This window comes from Peromyscus maniculatus, chromosome 2, assembly GCF_049852395.1.
Source record: "Peromyscus maniculatus bairdii isolate BWxNUB_F1_BW_parent chromosome 2, HU_Pman_BW_mat_3.1, whole genome shotgun sequence".
In the NCBI taxonomy this organism is placed as follows: Eukaryota; Metazoa; Chordata; class Mammalia; order Rodentia; family Cricetidae; genus Peromyscus; species Peromyscus maniculatus.
Window position 1 is genome coordinate 154,846,005 of NC_134853.1, and position 20,507 is coordinate 154,866,511.

The 20,507-nt window shown below is 52.7% G+C and overlaps 1 protein-coding gene across 2 annotated transcripts in view; it reads left to right on the forward strand.

Moving 5' to 3' along the window:
* The window catches only part of Asap3 (ArfGAP with SH3 domain, ankyrin repeat and PH domain 3), a 43,429-nt gene extending 22,922 nt beyond the window's left edge, over positions 1–20,507 (forward strand). The window contains exons 4-25 of one of the 2 annotated variants that reach the window (XM_076565410.1): positions 325–399; positions 1,394–1,443; positions 7,043–7,154; positions 7,372–7,457; positions 7,906–7,981; positions 8,153–8,239; positions 8,432–8,541; positions 10,154–10,223; positions 10,637–10,724; positions 11,938–11,986; positions 12,094–12,284; positions 12,369–12,502; positions 12,739–12,833; positions 13,033–13,210; positions 14,551–14,636; positions 14,853–14,968; positions 16,074–16,141; positions 16,225–16,332; positions 16,442–16,637; positions 17,998–18,223; positions 18,967–19,057; positions 19,313–20,507. In XM_076565410.1, the coding sequence (XP_076421525.1) occupies positions 325–399; positions 1,394–1,443; positions 7,043–7,154; positions 7,372–7,457; positions 7,906–7,981; positions 8,153–8,239; positions 8,432–8,541; positions 10,154–10,223; positions 10,637–10,724; positions 11,938–11,986; positions 12,094–12,284; positions 12,369–12,502; positions 12,739–12,833; positions 13,033–13,210; positions 14,551–14,636; positions 14,853–14,968; positions 16,074–16,141; positions 16,225–16,332; positions 16,442–16,637; positions 17,998–18,223; positions 18,967–19,057; positions 19,313–19,387 (2,367 nt within the window). In that variant the 3' untranslated portion in view covers positions 19,388–20,507. The remainder of the gene's footprint in view (positions 1–324; positions 400–1,393; positions 1,444–7,042; positions 7,155–7,371; positions 7,458–7,905; positions 7,982–8,152; positions 8,240–8,431; positions 8,542–10,153; positions 10,224–10,636; positions 10,725–11,937; positions 11,987–12,093; positions 12,285–12,368; positions 12,503–12,738; positions 12,834–13,032; positions 13,211–14,550; positions 14,637–14,852; positions 14,969–16,073; positions 16,142–16,224; positions 16,333–16,441; positions 16,638–17,997; positions 18,224–18,966; positions 19,058–19,312) is intronic. The other variant, XM_076565411.1, reaches the window with a different exon arrangement.

Consider the following 20,507-nt stretch of genomic DNA (forward strand, 5'->3'; position numbering starts at 1 on the left):
CGGCTTCGGCCTTCTGAGTGCTGGGATCACAGTCGTCCCCGGGCCCTCGGCTTTGTTTGATGTCTAGCCTCCCTTTTCCCTGCACTGCTCCGCTTCACTCAGCAGCAAAGGCAGTCCTCAGTCCTGCAACAGGACAGAAAGAGTCCCATGCAGGGGTGCAGCGGTCCGGGGAGGGCACTGAGTTCCACACCCCGTCCTCCTCTGCCCCTTCCTCTCGTCCTCCCCCTGCCTCGCACACTCCTGTGTCACCTCCCTGCACACACTTTGCCTTCTCGTACTTCCCTGGACCCTGATCCCCTTGGGCCGGGCTCTCTGCTTTTGCAGGTTCAGAACCTGAACAACATTGTCTCCTTCCCACTGGACAGTCTGATGAAGGGGCAGCTAAGGGACGGGCGGCATGTGAGTGTCCATGTGGGAGAGAGGGGGCTGCTGAGGGTACAGTGGATGTAGGGCTGGGCAGGAGGAGAGGCCAGTCAGGGCCTGTCACTGCAGGACTCCTGCCTCATCCTGCCCTTGGGTCAGTGGAGGGCCTGGCATCCATGCCGCGTGTAGGGTTTGGCGCCAGCTCTGGCTCCTCACCTTTGCTAGCTGGCTCAAGGATGGCTGAGCCCCGCATGCTGGTACATGGGAGGTTCAGGGTGCAGGCCCAGGATCCCCAGTGCCCCACCGCTGCTCCTCTGCATCTGCTGGCTCTGGGTCCATTAGAAAGGTCCTGCAGTGGAGGGTGGCGCTGTCACCTCCCTGCACAGTCTGCCCCACAAAGCATGGGGGAGGAACTGTCCTCATTTCAAAGTGACACCAGCCTGGGAACCTCCCAAACCAGACAGGTGACTTTTTTTTTTTTTTTTCTCAGAAGTTAAGGCTGTCTAGGAGGGTGTGGATAGCTGAGCTAGCTCAGGCTCAGCCATCTGGCCCAGGCTAGCCAGGCCAGGAGTCAGCTGTGTCTTACTGGTTTGCTGTGTGGCCTTAGGGAGACTTGTCAACCAGTCTGTGCATTCATACTCTTTCCTGGTAGGAGGGTGGCCTCATATCTGACAGGGGAAATTGGTAGGATAAAATGGGGGTGGTGTTTTGACCTTCATCTTCCTGCCGCTCATCCTCCATGGCCCACCAGAAGACTCAGAGCAGAGCCCAGAGGTCGGCTGCGCCCCAGGCTAGAACCCACCACACCTGACTGGTTCCTAGCAACTCTAGGGAGAAGTTGGAGTAGGCTGATCCTCGGGAAGGGAGTTGGTTGGGTATGTGAGTGGGTGTCAGTTGGAGGACAGCTCTGGACAACATAACTTCAGAGTGAGGTCCCTCTCAAAGTAGCAGAGTGTACTGTTTATTCCAGGGCTCACATTTCCCTTTGGGCAACTTTTTTTTTTTTTTTTTTTTTTTTTTTTCAACCCAGGATTCCAAAAAGCACCTGGAAAAGGCGTGGAAAGACTATGAAACCAAAGTGTAAGTAACCCTGGAAGGGTAGACTTGGGAGGGTGCTTGTGTGGAAGAAGGAGGCTGACTTTGGGGTGTGTCATTCAGCGTGTCTGGCTCTTAGGCCAGGCCTGGCTGGCTACTGAGGTCTCTGCTACAAGACAACCCAAGGGAGCTGTTGTGATAAGACCATGGGATGGTGCCCACGTGGACAGGGACATTGCATCCTCAAGATCACTCGGCCCTGAGAAGGAGGTGTTAGTGTCCAGAGGCCCAAAGGGATTGGTTGTTAGCTCAGGGCCACACGGCTGGGCAGCAGATGGTAGCTGCAAGCATAGGGTTGGACACAGAAGGAGGGGGGGGGCATACCCAGGCTTCCTGTGTGCTCCACACCATACTGTAGGTCTGCCATCAGCGGTGGGCCATCCCAGGGACAGAGGAGTCTGTGGCGTCCAGTGGCCCACCCTTCCTGAGCAGACTCCTTGGGCTCTCTCAGGTTCCTGTATCAGAACCTATAATCTTCCTTGTAAAAATTAGTCTGCTTATACCTGGGTGGTGGTGGTGGTGGTGGTGGTGGTGGTGGTGGTGCACACCTTTAATCTCAGCACTCGGGAGGCAGAGGCAGGCGGATCTCTGTGAGTTCGAGGCCAGCCTGGGCTACAGAGCAAGATCCAGGACAGGCATCAAAACTACATGGAGAAACCCTGTCTCGACCCCCCCCCCCACACACACACAAAAAAAAAAAAAAGAAAGAAAGAAAGAAAAAAAGAAAAGAAAACAAAGATGAAGTGAGGAGAAATTACCAAAACATAGGAGAAAAACCTTTAATTACCAGAAATGAGACAATAATATTGTTCCACTTATTTTTCTTCTATATACAGTGAAATATGTTGACAAGACTAAGATCAAAGTAACTATATTATGTAATCTGCTATTTTTATTAAAAAATATTCTGTGATGCTGGATGTGGTTATGTATACCTATGTTTGTATTTGGGAGGGTGAGGCAGGAGGATTGCAAATTTGAAGCCAGCCTGGTACATAGAGAGACCTTGCCTCAAAAATGAGAACAATAGCTGGGCTTGGTGGCTCACACCTTTAATCCCAGCACTCGGGAGGCAGAAGCAGTTGATCTCTCTGAGTTGAGGCCAGCCTGGTCTACATAGTGAGTTCCAGGTTAGCCAGGGCTCCATAATTAGACCCTGTCTCAAAAGCAAGTAAACAAATAACAATAAACAGGGCTGGGGTGTAGCTCAGTGTGTAGTGGTGCACGCCTTTAACCCCAGCACTCAGGAGGCAGGCAGATCTGTGTGAGTTTGAGGCCAGCCTCATCTACAGTTCCAGGACAGCCAGGGCTGTCACAAAAAAGAAAGAAGAAGAGGAGGAGGAGAAGAAGAAGGAAGTACTTGCCTATTGCACCCTGGTTCTAATCCCCAGCATAATATAAGTGGGTGTGGCAGTGGCACAGACCTGTAATTCCAGTATTCAGGAAGAGAAGGCAGGAGGTGAGAAGTTCAAGGTTACCCACCCCTACATACAGAGTTTGAGGCTAGTCTGGGATGCATGAAACCCTGTCTAAAAAAAAAAATGCCAAAATGTGACCCATGTTTCTGCATCAGTACATATTTTCAGACAGCAACAGTTAGCTGGGGCAGGGTGTGCCCACAGATACATTCTGCAGGGTATTTACTCTTCCCTGTCGGGGAGGAAGCGTCCTGGGAACTAATATTTGCTCCCGTGCATAATGACTGCTGTGGACGGGTTCCGAAGAGCAGGTGCTGGGGCATTTACTGTCTCTCCGTCTCCTCCAGCCACGCACACCTGTCCCGGTCCAGACTGAAAGGCCACCTCTCCTCCCCTCCAGCTGTGAGCACAGGGCCTCATCCTGTCTGGGATGGGGTGTGGCCATCTGTTCAATACAGAGGTCCAAAAATGGGCAGGAGAGACACAGGCTAGCCTTATCTGTACGAGTTCCCGAGGGAACCACGTGACTCTCTTCTTCCTTAGCCTTGTAGAGCCACGTCTACCAAAATGGACAGAATCACCTTTCCCTATAATTCTTTCCCAAGAAACTCTGCCTTTACTAACTTTTTCTCATAAACTTTTTGTAAGATTTCAAAGGTGTGGTGGCACGTGCCTTTGATCTCAGTACTTGGGAGGCAGAGGTAGGCGGATCTCTATGAGTTTAAGGCCAGCCTGGTGTACATATTGAGTTCCAGGACAGTCAGGGAAGTGAGACCGTGTCTCAGAAACAAAACAAGGGTTGGGGATTTAGCCGGGTTGGGGATTTAACTCAGTGGTAGAGCCTAGCAAGCGCAAGGCCCTGGGTTCGGTCCTCAGCTCCGGAAAACAAAACAAAACAAGAAACTCATTTCAAGAGAATACTATTCTGTTGACAGGACAAGGCTTGCCTAGGGTTGCCGATACGCTATTGATATGGCCCTGACTAGGACTGTGTTCGAGTGGCATGTCCTGGCACAGGTGACTATGCATTCCTTTCCATGGGGCTCCAGGTCTTGTCTGAGGCTAGTGAGCTGGAAGGTCCTGCGTGGTTCTAGCACATGCAGGCCAGGCCAGACAGCACTGGGGTGGCCCAGGCTGCCAACACCATCTGCATAGCTCTGGACCATGGAATAGATAATAGGCTGGTCCCTACAGATCTGTTTCCTCATCTGTAAAATGGCACAGTTTTACAGTGCATTTAAAGTACCCGGCGCTGGGGCTGGAGAGATGGCTCCTTGGTTAGGAACACCAACTGTTCTTGCAGAGGACCCGGGTTTGATTCCCAGTACCTAGATGGAGGTTCACAACCATCTGTAACAACCGTCAGTTCTAGAGGATCTGGTGCCTTCTTCTGACCTCCTCAGGCACCAGGCACACATGTGGTACACATACACACACACAGGCAGAACACTTATACACAAAAAAATAAATAAATCTAAAAACAAAAGTATCCAGCAAGATTTTCTATCTCTCTGTGCCAGAACTGGGATCAGAATAATGGGGAAGGGTCTGAGAGACAGAAGCCCAGACAGACACCTGTCCCTAGCATTGCCGGGACCAGCTTGCTATATATATATATGTGTGTGTGTGTGTGTGTGTGTGTGTGTGTGTGTGTGTGTGTGTGTGTGTGTATATATATATATATATATGCCTGGGTGAATGTCTACACTATGTACATGTAGTACCTGTGGAGACCATCAGATTCCCCTGGAACTGGAGCCACAGATGGTTGTGAGCCTCCATGTGGAGACTGTGAATTGAATCCAGGTCCTCTGGAAGAGCAGCCAGTGTCTTAACCACTGAGCCATCTCTCCAGCCCCGGTTTGTGATCTTGAACAACTTACTTTTTCTGAATTTCAGCTTTATCACCCTTACTGTAAATTCTAACAAAGACAGTCTGGATGTCCATAGATGGTGGGAACCAAGATGGTGGAATGGATCTGAGATCCACCTTCTGGGTGCTTGCATTAGATAGAGCTGGGTTTGAATTCCACCTCTGCCACTTAATAGCTGTGTGACTTGGACAAACCTTAAGCTTCTCATCTGTATAATGGGGTAATAAGTCTGCTTTGTGGGCTTATCATTTTAGTGTGTGAAGCCCTGATACAAAATCAGTGCTTAAAAATAATAGTCAGGAGCTGGGCCTGGTGGCGCATGCCTTTAATCCCAGCACTCGAGAGGCAGAGCCAGGCAGATCTCTGTGAGTTCGAGGCCAGCCTGGTTTACAGAGCGAGATCCAGGACAGGCACCAAAACTACACAGAGAAACCCTGTCTCAAAAAACAAAAAATAAATAAATAAATAAATTTAAAATAAAATAATAGTCAGGTTGGGGATGTAGTTCAGTTGGTAGAGTGATTTCCTAGCACACACCAAGACCTGGGCTTGTTCCCTGGGACTGTATAAAACCTGGTGTGATGAACACTTACACTCTCAGCATTTGGGAGGTGGAAGCTGCAAGGTCAGAAGGACAAGATGATCTTCTGATACACAGTGAGGCCAGATTGGGCTACATAAGACCCCATCTCTGAGAAGAGTAAATTAGGAAGAATCACACTCAATGCTTTGAAAGAGCTTCCTTAGTACCAGGAGCTGGGAAAAGTCTCTATACCATTACCAGGTTTGCTCCCCCCGGCAGGAGAAGGTGCTATTGTCACCCCCAATCTATAGGTAGTAAATAAATAAATAAACAAACAGTCCCAGCACCAGGGGCCCTGCCTTATTGGATTTTGCTGGTTTATATGACAAGAAGAGAGGTGACTCAATAAATGATGAAAACACAAAGTGGCCATGCCGTGGTAGTATCCACACAGAGGGCAGGATGTGTGGGCAGTTTGATTTGATGGAGAGGAGAGCAGCGGGAGAGGTGTGCAGGAGACTTGGCATCACAACCTAGCTCAAGGCATTAAGGTTGGCAGGTGCACGATGTGCCTTGAGTCTTATCTTTCTCTCCCTCCTCATTACACCTGGATACCTGTCTTTACCTCTCAGAGTCACATCGTTCCCCCTCTCCATCTCTCTCTTCTGCTTGCTCAGTCTCCTACTTGCCTATAGAAGGCCACCCCATTTTCCAGATTTGAAGACTGAGGCTCAAAGAGGGGAAGCTGTGCACCTCACTGGCTGCAAAGCTGGGAGTAATGCCACCCCATGTGCCTGCTCTGCTCGGCTCAGGGCTCACATTCCCTGGGATGCAGAACTGTTAAGCACGTGTCTCCTATACGTGGGGTTCATGGATGCCAGCACCCAGCCTGAGATGTACAAATACACTCTTGGCTGCTGTGGGTGGACTTCCTGGAAACTGTCCACAGATGGATCCACCATCCCCAAAGAAGAGAAACAGTTCTCCTGGAGATCTGTTGGGGTGCAGGGGAGAAGCCCTAGTTATTTCATTCTTTAGGAGGGGAGGTGTGGAGATTGAGCCAGACATTCATGAGTATTAGGCGAGCTCTCTGCCCTGGGGCTGCAGCCCCAGCCTGGGTGCCACAGGCTCTCAGAGCTTTGGCTGAGAAGCTCTGTGAGCTCATGAGGACCAAGGCTCTGTGGTCATCTGTCCCACACACATCCTCTAAGTCCCTTCTAGCTAATCAGAACTAGTCATCCTTGTTTCCACCCGGTCTTCATCACCTCTAGCATAACATCTTCAAGCCCTCCCTTTTGCTCCAGCTTAAAGACCCAGAAGCTTAGCTGGTGGGAAACAGGCCCACTGTGGTCCTGCCTCCCCATTGCCATTGCCTCAGGCAATATCCCACCCCTGTCCATCTCTGCACAGCTCCCCAAGTGTTCCACCTCATGGTATCCCACGGTCTAGCCCTCCTGCCCAGGCCTAGCTCCTTCCAAGCTGGTGTCTCAGGGTTCCAGTCCCAGCACAGACATTGCTTCCTAAGCTGCCGTGATGAGGCCAGGTCTCTTGTTTACTCTCCTGACAGATTTGATTAGTGACTTTCTCCTCCGTGACCCCCTGGACTCCCCAGACCTGGCCCACCCTCTCTTGTTGCCTGTCCTAGCACACAGATGGCACAGAGGGCTTTGTTCCCGCCCCCCCCCCCCCACCATAGCTCCATTGCCGGGATGGTGGATGGGATACGGGTTGGTGAGGCTTGTTCCAATGTCTTTTCCTTTATGACCTAGGGCCAAGCTGGAGAAGGAGAGGGATCGAGCTAGGGTCACAGGAGGAAGCCACGGGGAGCTGTCCCATGACACGCAGCGAGAGCGACGAGTCTTCCAGCTGCACATGTGTGAGGTGCGGTGAGGCCCCGGTGAGGATGGGCTGGGTGTGTTTCCTGTTGGCCTCTTCCAGACCCTCAAGGCACCAGTCACAGGCCCTAGGGCTGGCCAGCTGGCCTGTAGGATGTAACCAAGGTGCAGTCACGGCTAAGAGGATTAGCCCTGGGGCGGAGAACAGAACCCCGTCACCAGGATCTGACTTGCGTCACGTTTCTTGTCCTGTCTTCTGCCAGTACCTTGTCAAAGCTGGAGAAAGTCAGGTGAGGCAAGGCCCGGACTTCCTTCAGAGCCTCATCAAGTTCTTCCATGCCCAGCACAAGTAAGTATTCCCCCGCCTCCACCTTTAATGCCTTGTGGGGGACAGCACAAAGCACCCCTTCCGGGGTTTGAGACCCTCCAGGTCTATGTATGTCTGAACATCATGAGCAATACTTTTTTTTTTTTTTTTTATGATGCTGCTGTATAAAGTATTCACCATGGTTCAGGCACTAAGGATTGGGCATGGTGATCCCACCCATCCCCCAACACCCCTGGAGCAGATAAAGCATTTATCCATATTTTATAGAGGGGGAAACTGAGGCCCACTTATCAAGCTCTCAAGCTAGTCAGTGGGATCTGAACCTGGAGAGTCTCACCTCTGCATGCCTCCTCTCACCCTCAGGCTGCATGCCCCAGGGTGCCCTATAGGGGGAGACCTTCTCCAACTTCTGCCTCATCCACATTTCCATCCTTCCCTGGTCCCTTGTTTGGCCTCTGGCCTTTCCTAGCTTCTTCCAGGATGGCTGGAAGGCAGCTCAGAGCCTGTCCCCCTTCATCGACAAGCTGGCAGCCTCGGTCCATGAGGTAAGGCTGGCCTGTCCCTCAGTTATGGGTTCAATCCCCCGTCCTTCCGGGAAGCTATGAGTGTGGAGAGCTGGGCTCCCATCATAGAGTGAGATGCGCCCCAGTGTGCTGGGTCAGGCTGTGCCCTGCAGCATCTTCTCACTGGCTGTGGACCCTGTCCTCTGCCCGTAGCTTCGGCAAGCTCAGGAGGAGGAACTGCAGAAGCTGACCCAGCTCCGGGACTCCCTCCGAGGGATGCTGCATCTGGAGAGCAGAGAGGTCAGGCCCTGAATCATTCTAAAAGAGATGTCTGACCCATCCACCCCACCCTGGCGTATAGAGGATGGGAGGGGGAGGGAGGGAGGGAGGGAGGGAGGCCCCCACACATCCCCCGTCCCCCGAGGAGCAGTGCAGCGCGGGGCTCTTCCCTCCCAGACACCCTGAAGTCTCCTTTGCATGTCTGAGGGGCAGGAGCATCCAAACCGGAAGAACTCAGGGTGCGGCTACAGCATCCACCAGCACCAAGGCAACAAGCAGTTTGGGACTGAGAAGGTGGGCTTCCTGTACAAGAAAAGTGATGGGTGAGTGATTCAGAGAGCTTAGGCAGCTTGCCCAGGGCACACGGCTAGGACATGCGGGTTAGAGAGGATGCCTGCCCCAAGGACTGTTCCTATATTCCTCTGGACCATTTTGCACAGTCTGATGGGTATACAGTTATCAAAGGTCAACTGGGCACGTGACTCTTAGGTCACTAAAGGTTGTTCTTCAAGAACTGAAGCAACAGAGCCATCCATGTCACATGCCCTTAACCCCAGCATTTGGAAGGCTGAGGCAGGGGATATCCATGAGTTTGATATCTAGCAGCAGTTATGTACTTACCAAGCACTTAATACGCCTTCATCCTTGCCCTCTATACAGTATACTGTATGTGCCTAAAAATAAAAACATCAACTATGCCTTGCTTCCTGTCATTAGCTTTTCATTTTCAAAGGGGCCAGTGAGATGGCTTAGAGCAGCAGTTCTCAACCTGTGGGTCATGACCCCTTTGGGCAGTGGTTCTCAGCCTTCCTAATGGTGTGACCCTTTAATACAGTTCCTCATGTTGTGGTGACCCTCCCCCCCAGCTATAAAATTATTTTCATTGCTACTTCATAACTGTAACTTCGCTACTGTTATGAATTGTCATGTAAATATCTGATATGCAGATGGTCTTAGGCGACCCCTGTGAAAAGGTCATTTAACTACCAAAGAGTTGTGACCCACAGGTTGAGAACTGTCGCCTTTCAGGGTTGAATGACCCTTTCACAGGGGTCACCTAAGACCATCAGAAAACACAGACATTTACATACGGTTCATAATAGTAGAAAAAATTACAGTTATGAAGTAGCAATCAAAATAATTTTATGGTTGGGGGTCACCAAGTGAAGAACTATTTAAGGGGTCACAGCATTAGGAAGGTTGGGAGCCACTGGCTTAGAGGGTCAGGGTGCTCACTGCCACGCTTGCCACTTCAGCTCAGTCCCTGGAACCCACACCGTAGAAAGAGAACTTAGTTACTTTTCTATTGCTCTGAAGTGACACCGTGACCAAGGCAACTTATGGAAGGAAGAGTTTATAGGGGGGTTATAGATAGTTCCAGAAGGTGAGCCCGTGACCATCGTGGCAGGGAGCCTGGCAGCAGACATCACATCTCACCAACAAGCGCAAGGCAGAAAAAGAACATACACGGAATGGCATGGGTTTTGAAACCTCAAAGCTTACCTCCCCAGTGACACATCCATCTCCTCCAATAGGCCACACCTCCCAATCCTTCCCAAACAGTTCTACCAACTGGAGACCAGGTATTCAAACATGAGCCTGTGTGGACCGTTCTCATTCAGACCACCACACTGACTCCCTCAGGTCATCCTCTGCCCCCCATTCCTGTGCTTTGGCATGCTCACACACAAAATAAGTGAGGCCATGAGTTTCGTTTCTTCCATCAGGCTAGAAGCTCTCAGGGTACCAGAGTCATGCTGGCCCTCTAGAATAGGAATTCCAAAGCATGAGGCTGTCCCCCTCATACTGGGAACTTCTTGAGGGCCACGAGTAGCGAAGCACAGCGAGCAGGAAAGGTCATAGATTCTGTTCTCTGATGCAGGGGAATTAGATGTGAGCCACTGGTCACTGTTTTCCTGTCCTTCTGGGCTTTAGGATTCGAAGAGTCTGGCAGAAGAGGAAGTGTGGCGTCAAGTATGGCTGCCTGACCATCTCACACAGCATGGTGAGGCCTCTGAGCAGACAGATGTGGAGCCCTCAGATCCAGTGTTAGCGATCCCTGCTGGGAGGAGGGACGGTGTCCACATCCCCTCCCCAGGAGGAACAGGACTGTAGTGACTATTATTATTATTTTATTATTATTATTATTATTATTATTTTATTATTATTATTATTTTATGTGCATTGGTGTTTTGTGTGTATGTATCTCTGTGTGAGAGTGTCAGATCTTAGAATTACAGACAGTCATGAGCTGCCATGTGGGTGCTGGGAATTGAACCCGAGTCCTCTGGAAGAGCAGTCAGTGCTCTTAACCTCTAAGCTATCTTTCCAGCCCCATGTCATGATTATTTAATAGAAGACAAAGGACTCGGAGGCCCAGGGGTAACACGTGTGTCCTCCATCCTCCAATTCCCACAGATCAACCGGCCCCCGGTGAAGCTGACCCTGCTGACATGTCAAGTGAGGCCAAACCCTGAGGATAAACGGTGCTTTGACCTGGTGACCCGTGAGTAGTCTCTGCCAGCCCCACACTGCCCAGTGTTCCTCCTGAGGGGCCGCGGCCAGGGCTCTGGATTCAGTCCCACTAAGTAGCCAAAGGCTACCACTGCAGACCCAGGACTTCAAGGGCTTGATACTCTACAAGGTTTCACCTCCCGTCCCACTGAACATGAAAACACATCTACTTTCATATGTATATAAAGTATGATGGCCATTAGAGCACATTTGAATGGCTCTGGCTTATCTGGCTTTTGAAAGTGATTTAAATTTTTTGTGGCTCTATGGTGTTGGGGGCTTTAGTGCCAGGCTTTAAGGGAAGGAAGGGCAGGCTGGGAAGGAGCTGGTCTTTCAGGCCAGGAATGTAGGTCACACCCTTGGAGACATGGAGCTCTGGGTTCTGTTCTGAGAACTAGGCATGGTGGTACACACCTGTCATCCCAGCATGGGGGACCAGAAGTTCAAGGTAATCCTCAGCTACATGGGGAGTTTAGGCTAGCCTGGGCTACATGAGACCCTGTCTCATTTTTTTTTAAGGCTCTTTTCTTCAGGGAACCCTCTTGGAAGGAATGAGGAGGGGACCCAGGACTCTAAGATGGGCGGCGGGGTGTCCAGAGGAGAGAGGCATGCATAGAGACCCTCAGAAGACCTGACCTGCTGTAGAGAGAGCATTTGCATTTAGCTCCGAGAGGCACAGAGATTGTAGCATTTATGGGAAGAGGGGGCTTTAAGGGGGCGCAGTAGGGTAGGAGGCATGGAAGCAGAATGCAGACTCCCCCATCAGCCTTACAAGGGACTTCACACACAGGAACAGTGAGAGGCAAGGCCTGGAACCGCCTCTTACAGGTCTGGAACTTGTTCCCTGATAGTTGGGACCCATGGGGTCTGGAAGCAGGGTGTCATATGGTTAAAGTCATATGGTAATCAAACAACAGCTTGGGGTCTGGTAGGCCTGGGTGAAGGGGGAGAGGTAGGAAGCAAGGAGAGTAGAGAGGGGTGGTGGCTGGGGGTAGGGGGGATGCTGTGCTTGAGCTGGATGTGGGGGTGTGCTGTGCACTGACCCTGGAGCCAAGGCCTTGTACGGAGAGCTGGGGTCCTCCTTGGGAGATGGCTTCTGAAAGTGGTGACACTCAGGAGGGCCTGGTCTCAGTGGCACACAGGTGCTTGTCCTGGGGACGGCCTGGGTGATCTGTGGGCTTGATGTCCTTTTCTCTTACCCACAGATAACCGCACATACCACTTCCATGCAGAGGACGAGCTGGAGTGTGAGGCGTGAGTGCCAGCGCTGGGCCGGCAGTGGTAGGGGCAGCGTGTATGGGGCAGGGAGCTCGGTCCCCACCCGGCCTTCTGTCCCCAGTGCGCCCGTTCCTTCCGCACAGATGGGTGTCAGTGCTGCAGAACAGTAAGGACGAAGCACTGAGCAGCGCCTTTAATGGGGAGCCCAGTGGGGGCCAGTGGTCTTGGGGCGGCGCCAGGTTGGATGCCGAGCCCCAGGACCTCACCAAGATGCTCATCGCTGAGGTGAAGAGTAGGCCGGGGAATGGCCATTGTTGCGACTGTGGGGCCGCAGGTCAGTGGGGGGGCGGGGGAAGGTTTGGTGGGGGGTGTGGAGAAGGGGCTCTGGGCTGCAGGCTTTAGCTGCGTCCCTCTGCAGACCCCACGTGGCTCAGCACCAACCTCGGTGTGCTCACCTGCATCCAGTGCTCGGGAGTCCACCGCGAGCTGGGCGTGCGCTTCTCCCGCATACAGTCTCTCACCTTGGACCTCCTGGGCCCCTGCGAGCTGCTGGTGAGAGCAGGGTCAGGGGTCAGAGAGAAATGTTAGGGGTGTGGGGCGGGGCTCGGGAGACCGAGCTTGGCTAACTGGGAATGGATCCAAAGTAACCAAAGTGGGGTCGGTAGGGGCGGCACCTGGGGAACGGTGGCGAAGGGCCGAACTTTCTTGAAGGCTGAACCTTGCCAGGGGCTCTCTGTCCTAACCCGTGATTTTCCTGGCTGACTCAACACACTGTGCTGTCCCTCCAGCTGGCTTTGAACATCGGAAACTCCCACTTCAATGAAGTCATGGAGGCCCGTCTGCCCTCCCACGGCAGCCCTAAACCCTCTGCTGAGAGTGACATGTAAGGACAGTCTCAAAAGGTGGGGTTTGCTAGCTCCCCAGTTCCCAGAGTCTGAGAGGGATCCGGGGTCAGAAGGCTGGGGAGAGACAGCTCTCTGACATGGAAGTTATCAGGATGCCAGGTTCTCCTGGAGGGTGGTTCCAGAAGTTACTATGTGGAAAAACTTCTGAGGACCTGTGATTGTCTATTGTCTTGGTAGGAGTAGCCGCAGGAACTACATTGTGGCCAAGTATGTGGAACACAGGTTTGCACGCCAGTCCACACCTGAGCCCCAGAGGCTATGGACAGCTATCTGCAGCAGGGACCTCCTGTCTGTGCTGGAGGCCTTTGCCAATGGGCAGGACTTTGGACAGCTGCTGCCAGGGCCTGATGGGCAGGTGAGAGCCCCCTCCTAGGGCCACTTTTAACCCGCCTACACTCACATGCTCCTCAGACTTCCTCTAGGACCAGATGTGACGATCGATCTTCTACCATCTGCTCAAATCTTTTTTTTTTTTTTTTTTTAAGATTTATATATTATGTATAGTGTTCTGTCTGCATGTATGCCTACTCGCCAGAAGAGGGCACCAGATCTCATTCTAGATGGTTGTGAGCCACCATGTGGTTGCTGGGATTTGAACTCAGGACCTCTGCAAGAGTAGCCAGCAACCATCTCTGGGCCATCTCTCCAGCCCCAATCTGCTCAAATCTTACACATTAGGTGGGAAAGAGAGTCACTCCGGCCAAGCAGACCTCGGTTGGAATCCTGGCTGTATCTTTTCTTAGCTGTGCGACCCAAGGCAGTTACTTAACTTCTCTGAGTCCTGTTTCCTTGTCTATAACATGGGTTAACAATATCCTTGGAAGTGGGGAGGGGCAGGTCTAAGGAGAGCGGTGAACGCCACTGCATTTTGGAGATGCATTCATGAGGGAGGACGGGTTTCAGAATGATCTCGTCAGCAGGAGTGGCCATGACTGATTGGACATTTAAAAACCAGATGTTATGAGACTGGAGAGATGGCTCAGTAGTTAAGAGCACTGGCTTCTCTTCCAGAGGACCCGGGTTCAATCCCCAGTATTCACATGGCAGCTCACAACAGTCTGTAACTCTGGTTTCAGGGGTTCCAATGCCCTCTTCTGGCCTCTGTGGCCACTGTATGCATGTGGTACACAGACACGCCGGCAAAACATCCATGCACATGAAATTGGGGGAAAGAATGAAGGCCATCTTTTACAAACAAAACAACTGGATGTCTCCAGCTGGGGCTGTAGCTCAGTGATGGAGCATAGTGTGCTTAGCCTGTGAGGCCCTGGGTGAGCCCCCAGGCCTGGAGGGAGGATGTGGGGCAGGATGTCTCTGAACTGCGCGTCTGAAATCTTCACAGGCCACCTAGTGGACAGTGAGGGCATAGCACTTGGGTGAGGTGGGAAGCTGGACATGTGCACACTTAGAGGCCAAAGAGATCTCTGTGAGGATGTGGGAGAAAAGGAGAGCCCCAGCCCAATGGAGACTTGGGAACCCCTTCTCCTAGGGCCCAGGAGGAACCACTGAAGGAGACCATAAAGGACTGCCTGGGCTTTCTCACGGTTCCTTCATGGGAGGGTCTGTCCGTATGGTCTCATCTCGAGGAGTTTCTGACCACTTCATAACCAGAGATGCTGGGGCAACCCGGGTTCAAGAGGGCAGCACTGGGTTGAGGGCAGGTGACGGGAAACTCAGGCATGTGTGTGTGTTCAGGCACCTGGAGAGCTCGCCCTGCATTTGGCCGTCAGAGTCGCCAGCCAGGCTTCCCTGCCCCTAGTGGACTTCCTCATCCAGAATGGGTGAGAGCCTGTCGGCCACCAGCAGCCTCCCTGTTCCCCCACTGCCTCCCTGCCCTGTCTCCTTCCCTGGGACTCTGACCCCCTTACCTGCTCGTTCCCCTCCCTGAACCTCCCCCCTGACCCCCTTACCTGCTCGTCCCCCTCCCTGAACCTCCCCCTGACCCCCTTACCTGCTCGTCCCCCTCCCTGAACCTCCCTGCAACGCCCTCCTTCCAGTGGCCACTTGGATGCCAAGGCCGCGGATGGGAACACCGCCCTGCACTGCGCTGCGCTCCACGGCCAGCTGGACTGCCTCAAGCTGCTGCTGAAAGGGAGAGCTCCCGTGGGGGCAGGTGCGTGGGGGCAGGTGCGGCCTGACGCCTCCTCCAGACTCCTCCTCTCAGACCGCCCCATGTGGGGCCTCCTGGCCTCGCAGACCAGAGCACTGGCAGCAGGCACACTCTGCAGGCATACTCCTAATACTCCTGCTCCTGGCTTGCTTCTGCACTCCTCTCTGGCCCCGGGGGTGGGGGCTGTCATTCACTTCTAGAGCCTCAACTTCCTCACCTGTAAAATGGGAGGTGTGAGCCCGCCGAAAGGTGGAGATGGAGCAAACTGAATCCCATCTGAATCTGGGTACACTGATGATGGAACTGTTACTCTGCTTACTGTATAACATGTGTCTGGCCCCATGACAAGTGATCTGTACTGTTAATCAGTGACTCCTCACAGCCTGGCCAGAAAGTTTCCGATATCATATTCATTTTATAGATGAGACAGTTAAAACCCAGCGAAGCCAGGCGCTCATGGCGCAAGCCTTTAATCCCAGCACTCGGGAGGCAGAGACAGGCAGATCTCTGTGAGTTTGAGGCCAGCCTGGTCTACAGAGCGAGATCCAGGACAGACACCAAAACTACACTGAAAAACCCTGTCTTGAAAAACAAACAAACAAACAAAAAAAGACCCAGAGAGATTAAGTAGTGTTGTAGGAACTTAGCAGAGTCATTTTGTGGGGTAGATATTAGAATGAACAACTGGTTTTTAGAAGTACTTTGACCTTGAAGAATCCTTGAGGAAAACAGTTTCTGTTTTGCTGAAGGGGCTTTGCAGCCATCCCATGACTTTGGTCACAAGACACCCCAGGGCACACCTGAGACTCTTGCATTATTGTGTATTGCACACGATACATAACGAAGGACCAGAGTCATGGAGGCATGTGATGCTCTCCTTCAATAAGACATGTGAGTTAAGATGAGGGACCTTAGTATGAGGAAATACTTTGTGTAACAATAAATATGCCTAGGTGGCGGCAGGAAGGTCCAAAGTAGGTCACCTAAGGTCACAGAGCTAGGACGTCAGAGAGCCAGTTTTCACACCCAAACAATCCAATTCTGAGGCCCACATTGACCCCTACGCTGCCTTGATTCTGACCGTGGTCCCCGGATTTACCCTTCACAGTTAATGATGCCGGAGAGACAGCTCTGGACATAGCCAAGAAGAAACAGCACAAAGAGTGTGAAGAACTGGTGAGTGTGAGGGAAGAGGCCGCCCTCTAACCCCTCCTCACCCCTGTTGGCCCTCTGACACGGCAAGCCTCTGTTTTTGTCAGCTGGAGCAGGCACAAGCAGGGACCCTCACCTTCCCTCTCCACATGGACTACCCCTGGGGACATTCCCTGGAACATGGCTTTGACAGTGAGGAGGACGAGGAAGAAAAGGTAGGCCCAGCCCTTCCCCGCTGGAGGGCACCAGACGAGAGCCATATTGGGCCTACTGTGGAAAGGAGCAAGCTGAGCTGTGGAAACCAAGTTGGCCTTGTCCCCACAGCACTGTCCTGTGAAGCCCCCAGCTCAGGCCTGCTGGGGCAGCGGGAGGCTGGACATCAGCAACAAGACCTACGAGACCGTTGCTAGCCCGGGACCAGCTCCCTCTCAGAGCCAGAGTGAGGACAGTCCCCCACCCCTGCCTGCCAAAAACTCCTCTAGGACCATACTCCCGGGGCGAGCAGGACATTCCAGTGGAGGTACAGTTGGCTGCCCAGAAGTGTTGTGATCATGCCATTTATTGAGAGATCGCTGTGTGAGGGCCCTGAGCTGCGGGTGCATGCCAGAGCTAAGGGTGGTGGCTCATGCCTGTAGCTCCAGCTCTGAGGAGGTGGAGGCAGGAAGATCAAGAGTTCAAGACCACACTTGGCTATGTACTGAGTTTAAGGCCAGCCTGGGCTCCTTGAGACCCTGTCTGAAAACAACAACAAAGGATGAATGGCGGCAAGGCCATCCTGCCCGTCAAGGTTCCCTTAGGGTTGCCATCCTCTCCTCAGGTAAAGGAAGAGATGTTAAGTGATATGCCACTGTTCTTGAAGCTTCTGAGATTCCAACCCAGGGTGGTCTTTCTCAGATTCTTAAGTGCGTCACTTAAACAAGAAGACAAGAGTTTGTGGAGCGTGCCCTGTGTGAGCCTAGTGAGGGGATGGAGACTGGGAAGCGGTCGGTCATAACATGAGGCTCGACACCCTAGAGAGTGCTGATCCCAGCAGGTCCAGGCTCTGTCCTCCGCAGCATGGTCTTCCAGCGCACAGCAGAGCTTGGCTGTGCTCCTGGACTTGTATGTTGGATGAATGGAGCTTGCTCCGGGAGGCCAGGAGAGAGAGAAAGGGAAGGGTAGATCCTCCTGGAGTTGACAGTGGGTGAGGAGGGCTCCCTGAAGGAAGTAGTGCCTAAACTGAGCTTGGGGGGTGAGCAGGAAGGCCCAGACTGAGGAGTGGGGGTGAACAGGAACAGCACATCATGACTGTACTAAATGAGAGTGCTGAAGCCGGGCGGTGGTGGTGCATGCCTTTAATCCCAGCACTCGGGAGGCAGAGGCAGGCAGATCTCTGTGAGTTCGAGGCCAGCCTGGTCTACAGAGCGAGTTCCAGGAAAGGCACCAAAACTACACAGAAACCCTGTCTCAAAAAAACAAAAACAGAGAGAGAGAGAGAGAGAGAGAGAGAGAGAGAGAGAGAGAGAGAGAGAGAGAGAGAGAGCTGGGTGGTAGAGGGTCTGGGGAGTTATGAGAAAACATGATGGATCCTAGAAGCTAAAGTCAGCTTTGACATTGGACAAAGAAGAAAATATTTCTACTTTCCTTCTTTTTTTAAAAAAAGATTTATTTATTTTATGTATCTGAGTGCTCTATTTGCATGCACACCTGCGTGACAGAAGAGGGCATCAGATCCCGTTATAGATGGTTGAGACCCACCATGTGGGTGCTGGGAATTGAACCCTGGTCCTCTGGAAGAGCAGCCAGTGCTCTTAAACACTGAGCCATCTCTCCAGCCTCACATTTCTACTTTCTTACCACAGGGGAGCAATTACAAATCAAATGTCACTTTGCGTTTCTAGATCGCTCTGACACCCCCAGCCTGAGGTCAGAGTCTCCCGAGGTCTCAGAGAATCCAAATAGTCCAGCGTCTTCCTCATCCAGCCTCACCAGCTCTGTGGAACCTGGGGGACTGAGCCTAGCCCCTCCTAGTCCCGAAGAAGGCCTCCAGGAACCACCAGGCACCTGCCGACCTGGGCCGGCTTCTGGGACCACTCCTACTGAGGTGCATCTCCCTGTCAAGTTCAGGTTGGTACGGCCCTGCTGTGCCACCCAGTGTGGCCCCTGACCTTTCTGAGCAGGTGTTGTCCTCCCCACCTTTGAACAGTACCTGTCTGAAGCCTGGGTCATCGTCTCACTCTAGGACCTAAGTTGTAGGCTGGACCTGGGTGGAGGGTGGCTTGTTTTCTCCGAGTACTACCTGCTTTCAAGTCCAGCCGGGAGAGCCAAAGAAGAGACCAGGGCTTGGGCTGCAGTTGGGAGCAGGAGAAAAAACTTAGCCCCACCTGCATGGATCCTTCTTAAGCCCCCATGAAAACTTCATCTGTCAATCCAACTGCCTCTCTCCCCTCCACCCCCCACTTGCCCCCACCACTTCAGTTTTTCGAGACAGGGTTTCTCTGTGTAGTTTTGGAGCCTGTCCTGGATCTCACCCTGTAGACCAGGCTGGCCTCGAACTCACAGAGATCCGCCTGGCTCTGCCTCCTGAGTACTGGGATTAAAGGCGTGCGCCATCGCTGCCTGGCCTGCCTCTCTTCTCTACAAACCTTTTTTGTCTGGACTTGAGTTTGGGGAGAAGTAGACTTGGGAACATCCTCAGAGCCCTCTGGGGAGAAATCAGTTCCAAGCCCTCCAGGGCCTGTGATGACCCAGGCTTAGGGGCCTGGTGGACTCTGGTTCCCATCTACCACCACCCTAGCCTTGTTTGTCTACCCGGGTCCCTCTGAGGGGCTCTGGGCAGCAGAGTGACGTTGGCCATTCTTGCCTTCCAGCTCGGAGAGCACTCGGTCCTACAGACGGGGAGGCCGGAGTCTGGAAGAGAGTCCCTCTGCTCGGCAGCCTCTGTCTAGAAGGAACATTCTGGTAGGAGCGTTGGGTATGTGGTTTGAAGTGCAGGGACCTGGGCTGTAGAGCTGGTCAAGAGCAGGCCTAGAGGGAGGGGAGACCTCTCTCCACAGTGGCAACACTGTGGACTGAGATGGCCAGTGTGAAGCCTGGTGCCGCCTTCCTGCGCTAGCCCAGGGCTGTGCGAAGCTGAGTGAAGCCCAGCTCTAGCCATTTCCCAGAGAAGATGCAAAGGGAGCTTTAAAAGTGTCTTCCTTATTCTTCTTTTCCCAGGTCAGCCACACGGAAGGAGACGGCTCAAAGCCCGGGATTCTCCCGGCAGGTTCTCTGCAGCTTCTGCATGACTAGCTCCATGCTGAGCCCTCTGCATGGCCCACACTGGACCCTGACATTCAGAGCTGAGACTTGAGCCCACACAACTGGGAGCTCACCTTCCCTGGACCATATCCCTACCAAGACACTGGTCCTTCTATGTTGGGACTGATGTCCTGGGCCAGGCAGTCCTGACATTAGATCTGAGGGTGCCTGGGCTAGGTTCAGTTACACAGCTCTCAATCTTTACCAGACCAGGACTGTCCCTCACTATGAGGGTGGGACCCGCTCCCCACCATTCACATTCAGGCACTGTCTTGTGGGCCATTTATCAGCCTAGTATTTTCCTTTAATGAATTCCAGCTTTGTGTCCGGTCCTTTGCTAGGTACTATGGATGCCGCATGAATAAGACAAGCATCCCATAGGTGTGGTCCCTTGCTGGAAAACGGGTCTCAAGAACTGACTTGGAATGAGCAGAGCCAGATTGCAGAGGGTGGCTGGCTCTGAGCTCAGAGATGGGACCAATGTCAGCTGGCCTCCTGTCCGATCATTGCAACTGTTACAACCTAGTTGTAGTTGGCCGAGGCCTATGCAGCACAGGCTAAGTACTCTGAATGCCTCCTTTAGAGGGAGAGCCTTGCCCCCGACCCCCCACCTCCCCGGAGTCTGTGCTGTGTCCCTCAGCTGGGAAGTCGAGTTCAACTCACCTGTCTGCCTGCCTCCTTGGTTCAACAGGAAGGAAAGGAATGGTCTGGGTTGACTGATCCTACTTCTCTCCCGGTTCTCTTGATCAAACCAGAAGCCTTCCCGTCTAGGGGAAGTGAGGGGCCAAGAAAGGAGAGCAAACTTCAAGAGTCCGCTTTCCAGGGCCAGAAATCCCACCACTGCTCAGCCCCAGTTAGAAAACAGATGCTGTCAGCAACCATGGACAGCTGTTTTTATTAGCCACTCGCTGCTGGGTCCTACAGGGGCGGACCAATCCAAACACGGGAGACCAGAGGGCACCCAGTGAACGGCCAGCAGTCTGTTCACCGTGGAGGCTGAGATGCACCTTGATGCTAAAGAAGCAGGATTGCTTCTGAGCCCCACAGGGTCAGCTTTTGTTCATCTCAGACTTATTCTTTTATTCATCTCTAATAAAGGATTCTCGGGGGA